Source organism: Malaclemys terrapin, chromosome 1 (genome assembly GCF_027887155.1).
Source record: "Malaclemys terrapin pileata isolate rMalTer1 chromosome 1, rMalTer1.hap1, whole genome shotgun sequence".
NCBI lineage: Eukaryota > Metazoa > Chordata > Testudines > Emydidae > Malaclemys > Malaclemys terrapin.
The window spans coordinates 200,555,677-200,570,736 of record NC_071505.1 but is presented as its reverse complement, the minus strand read 5'-3'; the positions used below and the strand labels follow the sequence as shown (position 1 = coordinate 200,570,736).

Sequence of the window (15,060 nt, the reverse complement as noted above, 5' to 3'; positions counted from 1 at the left end):
CCAAATGAGGAAGAGAGACATCCTGTTGATGTAAGCCTGAAGCTGAAATGAGGAACCTAGCTATTCCTGTAATAGAAAAAATGCAGACATGTATGTGGCCTACTTCTGTGACCTGACGAAGCAGCGGGAAACAAAAAGTATCTTTTAAAACACTCCAAATAATCCTAACTGATGTCCAATCAAACACACTGGAAAGATCTCTCTGTAAAATGATACATCAGATCCCCTTCTGTACAATACATAAAATGTTCAAATCTGAGTGCCTAGAGTTAGGTGCCCACATCCATATTTAGGCAGCTAAATGAGTGGTAAGTTCCTACTGACTTCACTGAAAAAGTTGTGAGTTTAAAACATCTGACAATCAACCTTTTTATTTGGGCACGTACATTTTAATATTCCAACCCAAAATTAAATAATATTTAAAAAATTTACTTTTCCACTATTTTTTTCTCTGCCATACTTAACATTTGCAAGCCCCCTCTACCTCCTTCCTTATAGAAATATTAGGACAGGGAATGAGAACTCACCCTTCCCCACCAATCCAAAATACATAATTAATTCCCTGAGACATTTTCTATATTACTAAGCTTTCATGCTGTCACACTGACACATGCTGCAATCACATGAATTGCAACCATTGTTTATTTGTTAAGAAAACTTGTTTAGATGATAATTTACAAAAAGCACAAGTAATTCTATTGGTCTCATGTTTTCTAAAAGCGTATTTACTCAAAACCTAAATTCTGGAACACCTCTGACATGTCAATAACCCTTTAACAGGAGTTTGTTTTTTTTTTTAAATCCAGTTCCAGAAAAGGAGACCAACAAGCTCTTTATACAAAGATACACAATGAAAAACATTCGCAGGGCAGAACCACCCCAAGCCCACTAAGGGTACAGGGCACAATTTGAAAAAGCTCTCAGACTCAAGTCATATAAATAAATAGATATGATGTTATGCCAGCCTTTGTAATGAAACACTGTCAGGTTCAATAAAAATCCAGGAGGATCCATTCTATATCATTCTGAAGAAGCATTCTCTGGACACTCCCTTGTAGAACCACTATAAATGAATAGCACTGAAATGCTCACACAAACTCTAATATACATGCTGCTGCTCTATGACATTATGGGAAATCAGCAAACAATATGGGACTAAAGCTAGTAAAGATTTAAAACCCAATGTGAAAGGTAAATATGCTTTCAATGAAATTACCTGAGGAGGTAGGGTCTTCAGAGAAGTCTGGCAGCTCTTCAGGGGGATCCCCATAGAAGGAATTGAATTTGTGGCTTGATACTGCTGCTAGTACTGCCCCCTGAATAAACAACACAAAGTCTCAGTCATAAGCAGTAGGTCAACAAAACATGTTTACAAACACTGTGGATCAGTCAGGACTGAAGGCCCCAAGCCCTCCCAGACTATTCTTCTCGTTGGAGTTATGAGAGAGATTTCATGCACTCCATCAATGACCTGACTGCTGCAGTGAAACAAATCTCACAGCACAGCCAGCTATGCACCATTCCAAAGGATTGGATATGGCAACCTGCCTCTCTGTGATGGATATGGCAAAAGTGCAGCATTTATTTTTACATTATTGGGCTGCTGCTGCTTCCCCATACTCCTCAGATTAATGAAGAGCAGCAGAGAAAAAGACAAAATGCCCCAAAGCACAGCTTTCACTAGTGCACAAGTAGAGAACAATGGAAACCAAAGCCCCCTGATGTAACAGGAACTGCAAGCCCTAGTTGACAAAAATAATGTCACCCTCCAATGGAGCTGGTTTACATTTTTTTTTAAAGAGCTTGATGGGCAAGGCAATGACAGTCACACTCAGGAACTCATTCACTTTACATGGGCAAGAAGGAACTGGCAGCTAGAGCATTAAGAGTCAACTATATTCCACTGCAGAAGCTGGCATGAAATACAGGTTTAGAACGTTGAGAAGTTTCTGCCTTCATCATAAGCAGGAGAACAAACCTCAAGAGTAGGCTCTTCCACAACTGTATCTTTGGAATGTGTTAAATGCGCCCTATGAGTTTCATCTAATTCACCCCACACAATCAATAGTTTTTTGAGTATGCTGCTATCTAGCAATGGAGGAGCTTTTTTCAGCCAACCCTACTTTTAATCTACAAATTAGCAGGCAAGGAGTATAGTCTAGCATACAGTGGGCTGCATCATTCCTTCTGATACTACATGTGTGTTCTTCACTAGGAAATTTTTTACTGACACTGACTAGCCTCCTCCCACAAACCTTAAAAAAGCTTATCACTTTAGTATTTCAGGACATTATACAGAAATACTGTACATACTGGTCTTAAAATAACACTTAGAACCAGAGAGAATGAGCTGTGATAATGATAAAATAGCCCTTGTTTATTTTCTACTCCCTAAAATATCTTGCCGTGTTTAGATTGAAATAAATTAGGTACCTTACTGTCTTACTTGGAAAAAGAAAGCACTTAATAGTTTTTGGAGTGTTCCACTCAAATCACATGGTAACCTACTGCTGATGTGTCACTGATGTGTTTCTTAATTATCTGAGATCTCTCTCTCTCTCACACACACAAATTTCAGTAAACAAATTACTTTAATATAATTGTGGTCCAAATATATGTAGTACACACACACACACACACACACACAAATTTCAGTAAACAAATTACTTTTAATATGATTGTGGTCCAAATATATGTAGTACACACACACACACACACACACACAAATTTCAGTAAACAAATTACTTTAATATGATTGTGGTCTAGATATATGTAGTTTACTGCTCAAAGTAGCAGTCATATTTAAATTTATAGGCATTTATTTTTTGGACTCCTTACACTACTTTGAAACGCTGGTACACATGAAATAAAAGTCAGGCTTTTAAAATAGGTTAACCTCATTATGTGGACATGTTAACAATTAACAGAATTATTAATATCAAGGGATGATCGATGAAGAATCTACACAACACATTATTAACACAACATAGAACTGTGAAGATGTACACTGCAAAAAAGAGAAAAAGGATGCATTGCTGCTTCTTTTGCCTTTTTGGTTTGCAATTGTGATTCACAGGTATTGCTCAAGAAAGCAAAGCCAGCTGACAGTTTTCTTAAATTGGTGGCATTCTGCATTATGCCTTTATAAACATTCCAACAGCTTAAGAAAACGTGAGATCTTTTATGTAGTTATTACTTGAAATATTACTGATAAAAATATTGCTTCATCTAAGACAGTTATACTGGGAAATTTAAAAACAGTTTAAAGTGAATTAAGCAGGAAACCTGTGGTTTGTAGTTCTGTATGTTTATGAAAGTTAGAGATCTGATCCTTAACTAAATCAAGGAAGGGCAGAGCTTGGCTGTGGAAATGAGAAACATTAGTTTACCCTATTTATTTTTGGAACGCCCATTGTGTCAAAGGAGAATTGCAATATTCTTGGACTTCAGCTCTAAAATGCCAAAAGGTAACATTAAAGATTCACAGACAGCAAAGACTCATTTTTGTTTAAAGTGGATTTCATTCAGTAACAAATATAAAAATAGCTGTCGTCTCAAAACCACTTTAAGACCACAGTTTTTCACGTAATGTCAAGTGATACTAATGAAGGACTAATTTTTGGTTTAAGTCATGTTTTTAGTGTCTGACTGTTTTAGAGTGGTGCTAAATGACCCAGATCAACTAGCCTCTGATATAAAAAAAATCCCAGAAGCTCTCACAGAATGCAGAAGATACTTTAATTTATGCAATGAAGCCTAAAACTATACAACCTAAACTTATAAAAAACTAAAATATAGTCATTTTCCCAGAAGAAGGACCAGATACTGCCTTTAAAGCACAGGGCTGTGTCGAGGAAAGAGCTGAACTCCAGCATCCCAGGTAGCGCTCTGAATGGCACTGTGCCTCAGGGAGCAACCTGGTGCATAAGAGGGAATTTGCTGCTGCTTAACCCATTGAGAGACTGTAGTGTACATTCCTCTTTGAGGCTAGTCAGCTGTAGTGATCACTACCTCCCATTTGGAGTGGCTTGCAGGACATAAAATGGAGAAGTCTCTGTGCTCAGGAGAGCTTAGGGCCTGCAATGTGACTGGAGTCTGCATGGGGGAAAGGGAAGGTTTTTTTAAGCTTCCATACATTCTTGTGCACCTGCACATAGCCAGCCACAGTATGACCCTATGTATAAAGCATTAAAAAAACCCAAAACAAAAAAACACCACACCTGGGGGGAATTAAGTAGATGAAGGGAATTTGGCAGATTTTCTATTCAGATAGATGGTTAAGACAGGTAAACACTTTGGAGCATATACAGATTTGGAACAATCATACCAGAACAATTTTATTTGAAATAAGTGTAGAGAAAGAGATATAAGGAATACATTCCTGAGCTCTTTGGTTGGCAAAGTAGTTGGCAAGATAAAAATGATAATTCTAAGATGCAAAAATGCTCTATATGTGTGTGAGTCTCGCATAATGTCCCCAATAGTCTGGGCAAAAGATCAAATACCATGGTATATAAACCAGTATATAAGGGGAAAAAAAAATCAGGGAAAGACAGTGGTATTAAGCCACATCAATGATAGTATGGAAAAGTGCCACCCTAATACAGATCTCCCAAATGCATCAAGTTGAGACAGGTACAGTGGCTCTGTGAGCACAGGGTAAACAAAGCAGCTGCTATTATAGCCTCTTTTCTTCTTACTCTGTTTGGGCAGGCTAGCATCTCTAGAGATGGCGACCTGAAGCACTGAGCACAAGGATTGCCACTGTGCTGCCCTGAGCAGGGGTGCAGGGAGTGGGAAAGAAAGCTCTGAATTCTCTCACTTGTGCAGGGTTGGGCACAATCTGGTCCCTAGAGAGAAAATTAACACTTTAATGGATCAATACAAGGAAGATAGTACAGCTGTCCCAGTTTTTTAACAACTCCTTGAATTCTGAAACAAGCAGTGGTTCCAATGATTGTTTCTGGTTACAAAGGTTACAGTAACCAAATAACTGTAAAACTAATATTTTCAGTTAGGAGATGTGCTGCAATTCTGGCAACATTCAGAAAACAACACTCGAATCTCTTTGGTATTTGACTCAGACATATCAATATGAAAATATGATATTCTCAGACCTCCCGGTAGTCATTATGTGAGGAATTTCAAAGTTAGAAAAAATAATGAAATATGAAGAGTATCTGATCCAGTGTTAAAAGGGCAATTTGTTGTTTGCTCATTACAGGAAAATAGGGTCTAACATACAAGTTTTATAGTGTTTCACGTGTGGGGTGCATTGCAATGAACAATTAGTACTTTCAGAACACGTCCTGAAGAACAGTAGCATGGATAAAGTAAAGTGGCAGGGAAAAGGTTGGTATAGTATAATATGGTATTGAATGTATATAAACGTAAGATGTTAAGAGTGGAGAATTGACTATAAAGTAAAGATTGAAGCCTTTGTGTAGACCAGAAAAATAGATTGTTTTAAAAAATGTTAGCTAAAGTTCTTTAACGCAATTTTAAATAGGACTTTGTACCTCATGTAGGCAGGTTGTTTTTAATAATGTGTTACCTGATCATAGTTAAACATAGGAGGAAGCTGCTAACTTGTTCAGAAGCATGAGGATTATTCCAATCCTACATGCTAGACATGGTTAGAATTATGCAAAACTTCCATGAGGCAACTAGTTAAAATTAATCTGATTTTGCATTTTGTTACAAACCCTACAATTGGCACAGATTTGCCAAAAGCATGCCCGAATCTTTTGATGAACCTAGACCAAGTTTCAGGTAAAATCCCTCCAGAGAGGCCATGAATTTATGATTCTGAGTGGAAACCACACAATGTTTCAGCTGGATCTCAACATTCTTTTCCCTATAGTTGGAAACTGCTCCTATATAGAACTAAAGGCTGAGGGAACATTCTTAAGAATACCCCTTTGCAGAGAGCTATAACAGGGGTAGGCAACCTATGGCACATGTGCCGAAGGCGGTACGCAAGCTGATTTTCAGTGGCACTCACACTGCCCAGGTCCTGGCCACAGGTCTGGGGGGCTCTGCATTTTAATTTAATTTTAAATGAAGCTTCTTAAACATTTAAAAAACCTTATTTACTTTACATACAACAATAGTTTATGGGTATTCACCCATGAAAGCTTATGCTCCAATACGTCTGTTAGTCTATAAAATGCCACAGGACACACTGTGGTTTAACAATAGTTTAGTTATATATTATAGACTTATAGAAAGAGACCTTCTAAAAACATAAAAATGTATTACTAGCACGCGAAACCTTAAATTAGAGTGAATAAATGAAGACTCGGCACACCACTTCTGAAAGGCTGCCGACCCCTGAGCTATAACCTACCCCCCAAAAAGCAAATAAAATCATAATTGTCCTTTATGAACATCTTACGTTGGCCCTCCATATTTGATGACTGGTGAAGCCAGTGGAATGCTTATCCTTTGTTGATATAACTGATTACAAAAAACAGAACAACGTAGATGAAACTAAGCACTAGGAATTAAATTATGCTGTGGCACAGGAGTGACTCAAAAATGTACAAACTGGCTATTCTCTAAAGAAGCAAAAACAGGCTGCAAGAATATTTTTCACATTTTAGAAATTATATTTAGAACCTGTTAGGAAAAAAAACCCAGTAGTCTCCCTCACACCCAGTCACACAAAAGACACACTTTCTCCAATTGCGAAGAATAAAGAACAGATGGTTGCAGAATTTGGCTCAGTAAATGAGTGCCCCACCCCAAATGCTTATAGTCACAACCTCAAAGGATGTATTCTAGAAATGTCTGCAGTATGCTAGTCTGGTGCCAAGTGCATGCACCATAGGAACAGCAATTATAGTGAGGATCTAATATAGACAGCAGTATTAGGGGCGATGGAGGGGGAATGTTGCTAGGTTACCATAACCATACAGAGTGGAAACAATGCAACTTTCTAGCAATGATCACCTATGAAAAGGACAGTTACCTGTTCCGTAACTGGTGCTCTTCGAGATATATTGCTCATGTCTATTCCACAGTAGGTGTGCGTGCTCACCACGTGCTGGAAGTTTTCCCCTTAGCAGTACCCGTGGGGGGGGGGGACCACCACTGCGACCCCTGGAGTGGCGCCTCTATATCACGCTATAAGGGAGCCACGCGCTCCCCCCACCCTCGGTTCCTTCTTGCCGGACAACTCCGACAGAGGGGAAGGCGGGCGGGATGAGGAATAGACATGAGCAACACCAGTTACGGAACAGGTAACTGTCTTTTCTTCTTCGAGTGCTTGCTCATGTGATTCCAAGCTATATCTGTTGGAGATGGGTAGGAGTTCACGAGTTCCCAGGATGCAATACCGCTCTGCCGAATCCGGCATCATCCCTAGTTTGGGAGACGATTGCATAATGCGCAGTGAGCGTGTGAACTGAAGACCAGGTGGCAGCCCTACAGATGTCCTGGATAGGGACATGGACTACATAGGCAGCCGACGAGGCCTGAGCTCTCGTTGAGTGCGCCTTGACAATCGGTGGCAGGGGAACACCTGCCAGATCATAGCAAGTGCGTATGCACGCAGTGATCCAGCGAGAAAGACGCTGGGTGGAAATAGGCTGCCCCTTCATACGCTCGGCCAAGGCAACGAGGAGTTGCGAGGATTTCCGGATCGGTTTAGTCCGATCCAGGTAGAAGGCCAGAGCCCTATGCGTATCAAGCCTGTGAAGGTGGCATTCCTCACTGGAGGAATGGGGCTTGGGATAGAGGACAGGAAGAAAGATGTCCTGTTCCATATGGAAGGCGGAGACCACCTTCGGGAAGAATGCAGGGTGTGGGTGAAGTTGGACCTTATCCTTGTGGAAGACTGTATATGGAGGTTCCGAGGTCAAAGCCCTGAGCTCTGAGACACGTCGGGCTGACTTGATTGCTACAAGGCAGGCGACCTTCCATGAGAGGTGAGACAAGGAACACGTGGCCAAGGGTTCAAAGGGAGGCCCTGTGAGGCGGGACACCACCAGGTTTAGTCCCATTGCGGTACAGGGGATCTAGCATATGGGAATGAACGGTCAAGGCCTCTCAGGAAGCGGGAGGTCATAGTACGGGAGAAGACCGAGTGCCCTTGCACCGGCAGGTGGAAGGCCGATATAGCTGCCAAGCGTACCCTGACAGAGGCGGGTGCCAGCCCTTGGGTCCTAAGGGACAGGAGGTACTCGAGTATAAGTTGGAGCGGTGCGGACAATGGGGAGACTCCCCGCTCCCCAGCCCACCTGGAAAATCGGGACAACTTTGCCAGGTACGTCCGGTGTGTGGACGGCTTCTTACTTTCCAGGAGGACCTGCCTGACTTCCTCAGAACACCTCCTCTCCTCCTCGTCTAGCCACTGACCAGCCATACTGTCAGGTGGAGAGCGGCCAGATTGGGATGGAGGCGGTGGCCTCCGTCCTGGGAGAGGAGGTCCGGGCGTAGCGGCAACTTCGTCAGAGGGGCCGCCAGTAGGTCCGGTAGGGTCCCGTACCAGTGTTGATGGGCCAGGCTGGGGCGATAAGGATGATACGTCTGTTTTCACTTTTTCTAGGACTTTGCCTATAAGGGGAAATGGTGGAAAAGCATAGAAAAGCTGGTCCGACCACTGCAGGAGGAAGGCATCTGAGATTGCGTCCCTCCCCAACTCTCCCCCCCCCCCCGAGAACAAAACCAGGGGCAACGCTGATTCTGGCGGGTCGTGAACAGGTCCACCTGGGGAATTCCCCACTCTCGGAAGAGCTGTTGAGTGACCTCTGAGTGGAGTGACCACTCGTAATGGGGAGAGAAAACCCTGCTGAGACGATCGGCCTGTGTATTGCAGGCTCCCAGTAGATGGAGAGCCCTCAGGGAGATGATGTGGGCTATACAGAATTCCCACAGGCTGAGGGCTTCCCAGCAGAGGGCCGAGGACCATGCTCCGCCTTGCCTGTTGATATAGAACATCGCGGTGGTGTTGTCCGTAAGGACTCCAACCACCTTGCCACGAAGCTGCGTGATGAAAGCTACGCACACCAACTGTATCACCTGGAGCTCCCTGACATTTATATGGAGAGACAGGTCTGAGGTTGACCACATCCCTTGGGTTTGCATGTTCCCTATGTGAGCTCCCCAGCCCAAGTCCGATGCATCGGACACCAGGTCTATTGACGGGGCCACCTCCCGGAAAGGAACCCCTTGGACCATGTTGTCCGGGGAGAACCACCATTGTAGGGAGGCGATTACTGGGGTCGGTACCATGAGGACCTTGTCCAGGCCATCCCAGGCCTGGGAGAACTGGGAGGCTAGCCATAGCTGGAGGGCCTCATTCGAAGCCTGGTGTGGTGGACCACATACGTGGACGCTGCCATGTGTCCTAGAATCTGAAGGCATGCCCTTGCTGTTGTCCCCGGAAAAGTGGTGACCGAGGCGATGAGACCTTTGAGGGTTTCGAACCTGCTCACAGGGAGAGAGGCTGTGGCCCTTAAGGAGTCCAGTAGTGCCCCTATGAATTCTTTGCGCTGCACGGAAACTAGCATTGATTTGGTCTCGTTTACCAAAGGCTGAGATTGGCACATGTGGACAGGAGCAGGTCCACATGGGCCCTCACATGAGACCGTGAGTTGCCCTTGATAAGCCAATTGTCCAGATATGGGAACATCTGGACCCGTTCTCGTCTGAGGTAGGCTGCCACCACCGCCATACACTTTGTGAATACCCTGGGCGCTGTGGATAGGCCAAACGGGAGAACCGTAAACTGGTAGTGGTCGGGCCCCACGAGGAAATGGAGGAAGCGCCTGTGCCCTTTGAAAATATGTATGTGGAAATACGTGTCCTGAAGGTCCAGGGCCGCATACCAGTCCCCCGGGTCCAGGGAGGGGATAATAGAAGCCAGGGACACCATGCGGAACTTGGAGTGGACCATAAACCGAATGAGATTCCGCAGATCTAGGATGGGCCTGAGACCCCCTTTCGCTTTTAGGATCAGGAAATATCGGGAGTAGAAGCCCCTGCCCTGGAATTCTACTGGCACTCTGACCACTGCCTCCAGATGTAGTAGTCGTTCCACCTCCTGACCTAGGAGGTGAATGTGCTCCGGGTCCCCCGAGCCCACCAGGGATGGGGGGTGGTTGGGCGGGGGTGAACTGAACTGCAATGTGTAGCCGTTGGAAATGGTGTTGAGGACCCAGCAGTCCGAGGTTATTCGTGACCATTTCCCACGGAAGGCAGACAAACGGTTGCCGAACACAAACTTTATTAGTAGGGGGGTTTCCATGGCAACTGCCTTCGTGCCCCTCTGCAAATAGTCAAAACCGCCTCTTTCCCTGCCTCTTGCCCTTAAAGGGCCCAGGCTGTAGGGCAGAGTGGGACTGTTGTTGAGGCCAGCGCTTTTGGTCTCTCGGCCTCTTGTAAGGAGGCTCATATCTGCTCTGTGCAGGGTGAGCTGACGTCTGCGGTTTGGCCTTGTCCTTGACTGGAGGGACGTAGAGGCCCAAGATCTACAGGTGGTATGAGAGTTTTTCATCCCGTGCACCCTGGCGTCCGTCTGCTCGGCGAACAGGGCCTTCCCATCGAATGGCAGGTCCTGCATGAGGCACTGGTCCGCCGCTGAAAGCCCTGACAGGAGGAGCCACGACGCCCTGTGCATGGAGATCGCAGAGGCCATCGACCGAGCTGCCGTATCCGCCGCTGCCTGCAGGGCTGCTTTGGCTGCCGTCGCCCCCTCATCCACCAATGCCTTAAAGTCCTTCCTATCCCGCTCTGGGAAGAGTGGCTTGAACTTTGGCAGGGACTCCCATAAATTAAAATCATATCAGTTCAGTAAGGCCTGATGGCTGGCCACCCTGAGCTGGAAACTCGAAGAGGAGTAAAGTTTTCTACCAAAAGAGTCTAGTCTCCTGGCATCTTTATTCTTGGTGGTGGGCGCGGGCTGTCCCTGCCGCTCCTGGTGGTTCACCGATTCCGCCACCAGAGAGTTAGGTGCCGGGTGAGAGTATAGGTATTCGTGGTTCTTGGCCGTCACGAAATATTTCCTCTCAGCCTTCTTGGAAATCGGGGCCAGAGAGGCAGGAGTTAACCATAGGACGTTGGAGATGTTGGCTACTCCTTGGTGAAGAGGTAAAGCCACACGGCCCGGCAGCGAGGGGGACAGTACATTGAAGAGGGAATCGGATGGGTCCTCCATCTCCTTGGGCTGCAGCTAGAGGCTTGACGTCACTCGCTTTAGCAGGTCTTGATGCGCCCTTAAGTCTTCCTGCGGAACAGAGGGCAGCGGTGCCATGATGGTATCATCTGGTACAGGAGAGGAGGCCAGCACGGGGCTGTGGGCTGCAGACGGTGCCGGGGGATCAACCCCCAGGTCAGAGTCCAGGTGTGGAGCCGACAACTCATGCTCTGTCGATTTGTCCCTTGGCCTAGATAGTGAGGCCGACGGGACCTCGGATGCTTCGGCCACTGAGCGGGTTCCCGCCTGGGTGGGCATCAGTAGCCACGGTGCCCATTGACACCATTGTCCCTGCCATGGGGCCCCTTGCCACTGTCCATGCTGCGGACCAGGTAGCGCTATCTGGTCTGGCTGATCGGTATGGCCCAGCGAGGGGTGGCTGGGTGCCGAGGCCGAGGTCACCACTGACCAAACGGTACCATAGGAGCGGTGGAAGTGACAGTGCCTACGATGCCGTCTTCCACGGGACCGCGACCTTGACGTCAAGGACTGGTACCCCCTGGACGTACTGATCCGAGACTCGCTTCGGCACCTGGAGCTGCAGTGCCATGGTGCTGGTGACATGCATCGGGAGCCCCGTGTGTGACGTCTGACAGAGCGGGAGCGTCGACGTCTGTCGCGCCAAGACCGGCTACTATAGCTGTATCGTGAAGAGGAGCGCCTTTGATGCCTATCTTGGTGCCTACATCCACTGCTGTGTGGTGTGGAGAGACCCCGAGACTCCTGCCTGGACAGCACCGATAACACCGGTAACCTGGCTGACGTCGAGGGTGATGGACGCAGGCTGCGAGTGGACCTGTTGCTGCATGCTGAACGAGGTAGAGAGCGGTCTTCGGAGTAAGAGCTGTGCTGTACCAGGGAAGCCTGTCAAGCACCCAGTGGCGGTTTGCCTCGGGACTGGGGGCTCGCCCTGGGCACCAGCAAGCTCAAAATGTCTCGAGTGGCCCGTAGAGCCTCCGGCGTCGATGGGATCCAGACCGCAGGAGAGGCGCATGTCGACACTGCCGGGCTACTTCACTCAGCACGAGTCGGAGGTTTCGAGCCCGTGGGGAACCGAGGGATCCCCAACATGGGAGCAGCCTCTCCCCCTCCCTTCTCTCAGCGCCGTTGCCAAGTCAAGCTCTTCCTTTGCTTCTTGGAAGGGGAGCGGTGCCGACTGGGGGAGGGGGCTTCACTGCGCACCGACGATGCGGTGCCTGGCGCTGAGTCCACTCGGTCTACTGGGGTTGGAGCCAGCACCGATTCCATGAGGAGAGCGTGAAGTCTGATGTCCCTCTCCTTCTTAGTTCACGGCTTAAAAGACCTGCAGATCTTGCAGCGTTCACTCACGTGAGTTTCGCGTAAGCAGTGGAGACACTCAGCATGCGGATCACTTCTGGCCATGGAACAATGATAGGAGTTGCACGACTTGAAGCCTGGGGCACAGGGCATGCCCCGGGCCCACTCTAACTACTGAAAAACTTCTTCCTACAAGCTACTAACAACTAGCTAAATGTACCACTAAGATCAACTGGAAAGGCTGCAGCAGAGCTGGAGCAAGAAGTTCCAACGCACCTTCACTGGCGGCAAGAAGGAACTGAGGGTAGGGGGAGTGTGCGGCTCCCCTTATAGCGCAATATAGAGGCGCCACTCTAGGGGTCGCAGCAGTGCTCCCCCCTATGGGTACTGCTAAGGGAAAAACTTCCAGCACTGGTGCACGTGGCAAGCAGGCACACTTACTGTGGAATACACATGAGCAAGAACTCGAAGAAGAATACTTTCATAAAGAAACCTTATTTCTGTGGCTTGAGATATTTGCCTCATATTTCAACTATAGTGCATTTGGTTTGAGTTTGTCTAAAATCTCATTTAGGTCAATGCATGACAAGACAATCTAAATAAGACATCTTATATTCAAGATAATTAATCAATGATCATTAGACTAATTAAGATTCCTGACCTCATAATTCTAGATATTTCAGACTATAAACTCAATTTTTAAATGAAACCAAGAGACTAAAATGGAGGGGACTAGTGTCTGCAGCATGACACAGTTGCAAATTAATCCATTCTAAATATCTATTTCAACTTTAAATCTTTAATATTTTAAAAAATACATAGAACTCTTGACTTGTATTAAAAGAAGTCAATATGGCTTGTCTATATGGTGCAGCAATGCAGACCAGAAGGGTGTAAATAGTATAGCACTCTATAGTGTGGTGCTCTAACTGCCCTGCATAGATCCCACTGATGTGCTCTAAAAGGTTTCTAGTGCATGTGTTTGGGACTATATCAACATGCACTAGGTACCTTGTAGACCACGTCAGCAGAGTCTATAAGTGGCAGTTAGAGCGCAACACTTTAGAGCGCTCTACTATTTACACCTTCCTGGTGTGCCCTGTCGCACCATATAAACAAGCCCTATGACACTTAATATGAAAGTTCTTTCACACAGAATTAGGTACTAAAGAAAACCATACAAAATTTAAGGTAATGCAATTATATCTGTCCTGTCAGATTCCTTTTACCTTTAGTTTCCTTCTTGCATTGAATTTCCTCAGTTGCTCTACTGTTTCTGGAAGATGAATCTTGTATGCATAGCGATCCCTCTCCTACAATAAAAAAAACAAAACAAAAAACTCAAACTTCGCTCTGACAAAAAATATAAAAAATTGGCCAAGATATGCATTTGATACTAAATTATCACACAGCAAGTTAGGATTTGATTACACTGATGTAAACCAGGGGTTGGCAACCTTTGGCTTGCGGCCCATCCAGGTAATCTGCTGGTGGGTCGCGAGACATTTTGTTTACGTCTGCGCCGCTTTCCGCAGCTCCCATTGGCCAGGAACGGCGAACTGCAGCCACTGAGAGCTGCACAGGGCCGTGCCTGCAAACGATCAACGTAAACAAAATGTCTCGCGGCCCGCCAGTGGATTACCCTGATGGGCCATGTGCCGAAGGTTGCCGACCCCTGATGTAAACATTAAGGAAATTTCTTATAGAAACCAAGATGGTTGGATTCCAGAATGGGAGAAAGACAGGTGATGTGTTGTCACTTCCTGTGGCTGAAATCTATTATCAGTTGGTAGAATATTAATGGAACAGATTCTGTAAATTGCTGGGTAAGAGTTTTTCCTAAAATGGCAAATTACAAAAGAATTCAAGTTAAATAACTTGGAACCCCCAATGTGAGCTGCTTCACTTAAGCTGGATTTTATTTTTACTTCCTGTACTTAGTAAGTTTTCGACAGCGACAAAAAGAAAACACACAATGTGAAAAAAAATTATGCAATCTATTCAATACCGGAGATTATAACTCCTAAAAGGCAGTGTCTTATAAAAACATATCTGATGCAAAGTTAGAAATAATGCAATTATTGCAAGTATGTTTGCTGCTCCCCATTCTTGTTAACAACATTCTTAAACACATAACACAATTTGAACACTTGAGCATCTAGTCAATTTAAAGCCATTAAATTGTATGTATTACTGAAAGGAGTGGAGAGACAATCTTATTGATCTCTTTCAGTTTTAAGATTAATTGGTTAAAATTTTAGTACACTACAGTAGCTTTAAGATGTTGGTCATTTCAACATTTAAATACACAAATAATTATATCAGTATTAACTGATCATATTTAAAATGGCTTGTGTAACTGCAGACTCCTTTCTTCATTACTATTAAGTTATCAAAGAATATTTGAATGTATCACCATATAATATTACACTTCAGCTTTAATATAAGGAAAACAGATGTAGTGGCTCTGTAAAACATTAATATTAATTAAAAAATATACTCTGGAGAGCCATATGATAGACAGCATCATCTCTCACAAATGACATTCACTACCACATTCATACTAATAATCTGTGTATATT

At 45.3% G+C, this 15,060-nt stretch overlaps 1 protein-coding gene across 12 annotated transcripts in view; it reads right to left on the bottom strand.

The window, feature by feature from the left end:
* The window catches only part of CASK (calcium/calmodulin dependent serine protein kinase), a 414,387-nt gene that overhangs the window by 122,862 nt on the left and 276,465 nt on the right, over nucleotides 1-15,060 (bottom strand). For all 12 annotated transcript variants that reach the window (XM_054005578.1, XM_054005605.1, XM_054005628.1 and 9 more), the window contains exons 9-10: nucleotides 13,708-13,791; nucleotides 1,217-1,316 (exon numbers count right to left, since the gene is read on the bottom strand). In XM_054005578.1, coding sequence (XP_053861553.1) covers nucleotides 1,217-1,316; nucleotides 13,708-13,791 — 184 coding nt within the window. The remainder of the gene's footprint in view (nucleotides 1-1,216; nucleotides 1,317-13,707; nucleotides 13,792-15,060) is intronic.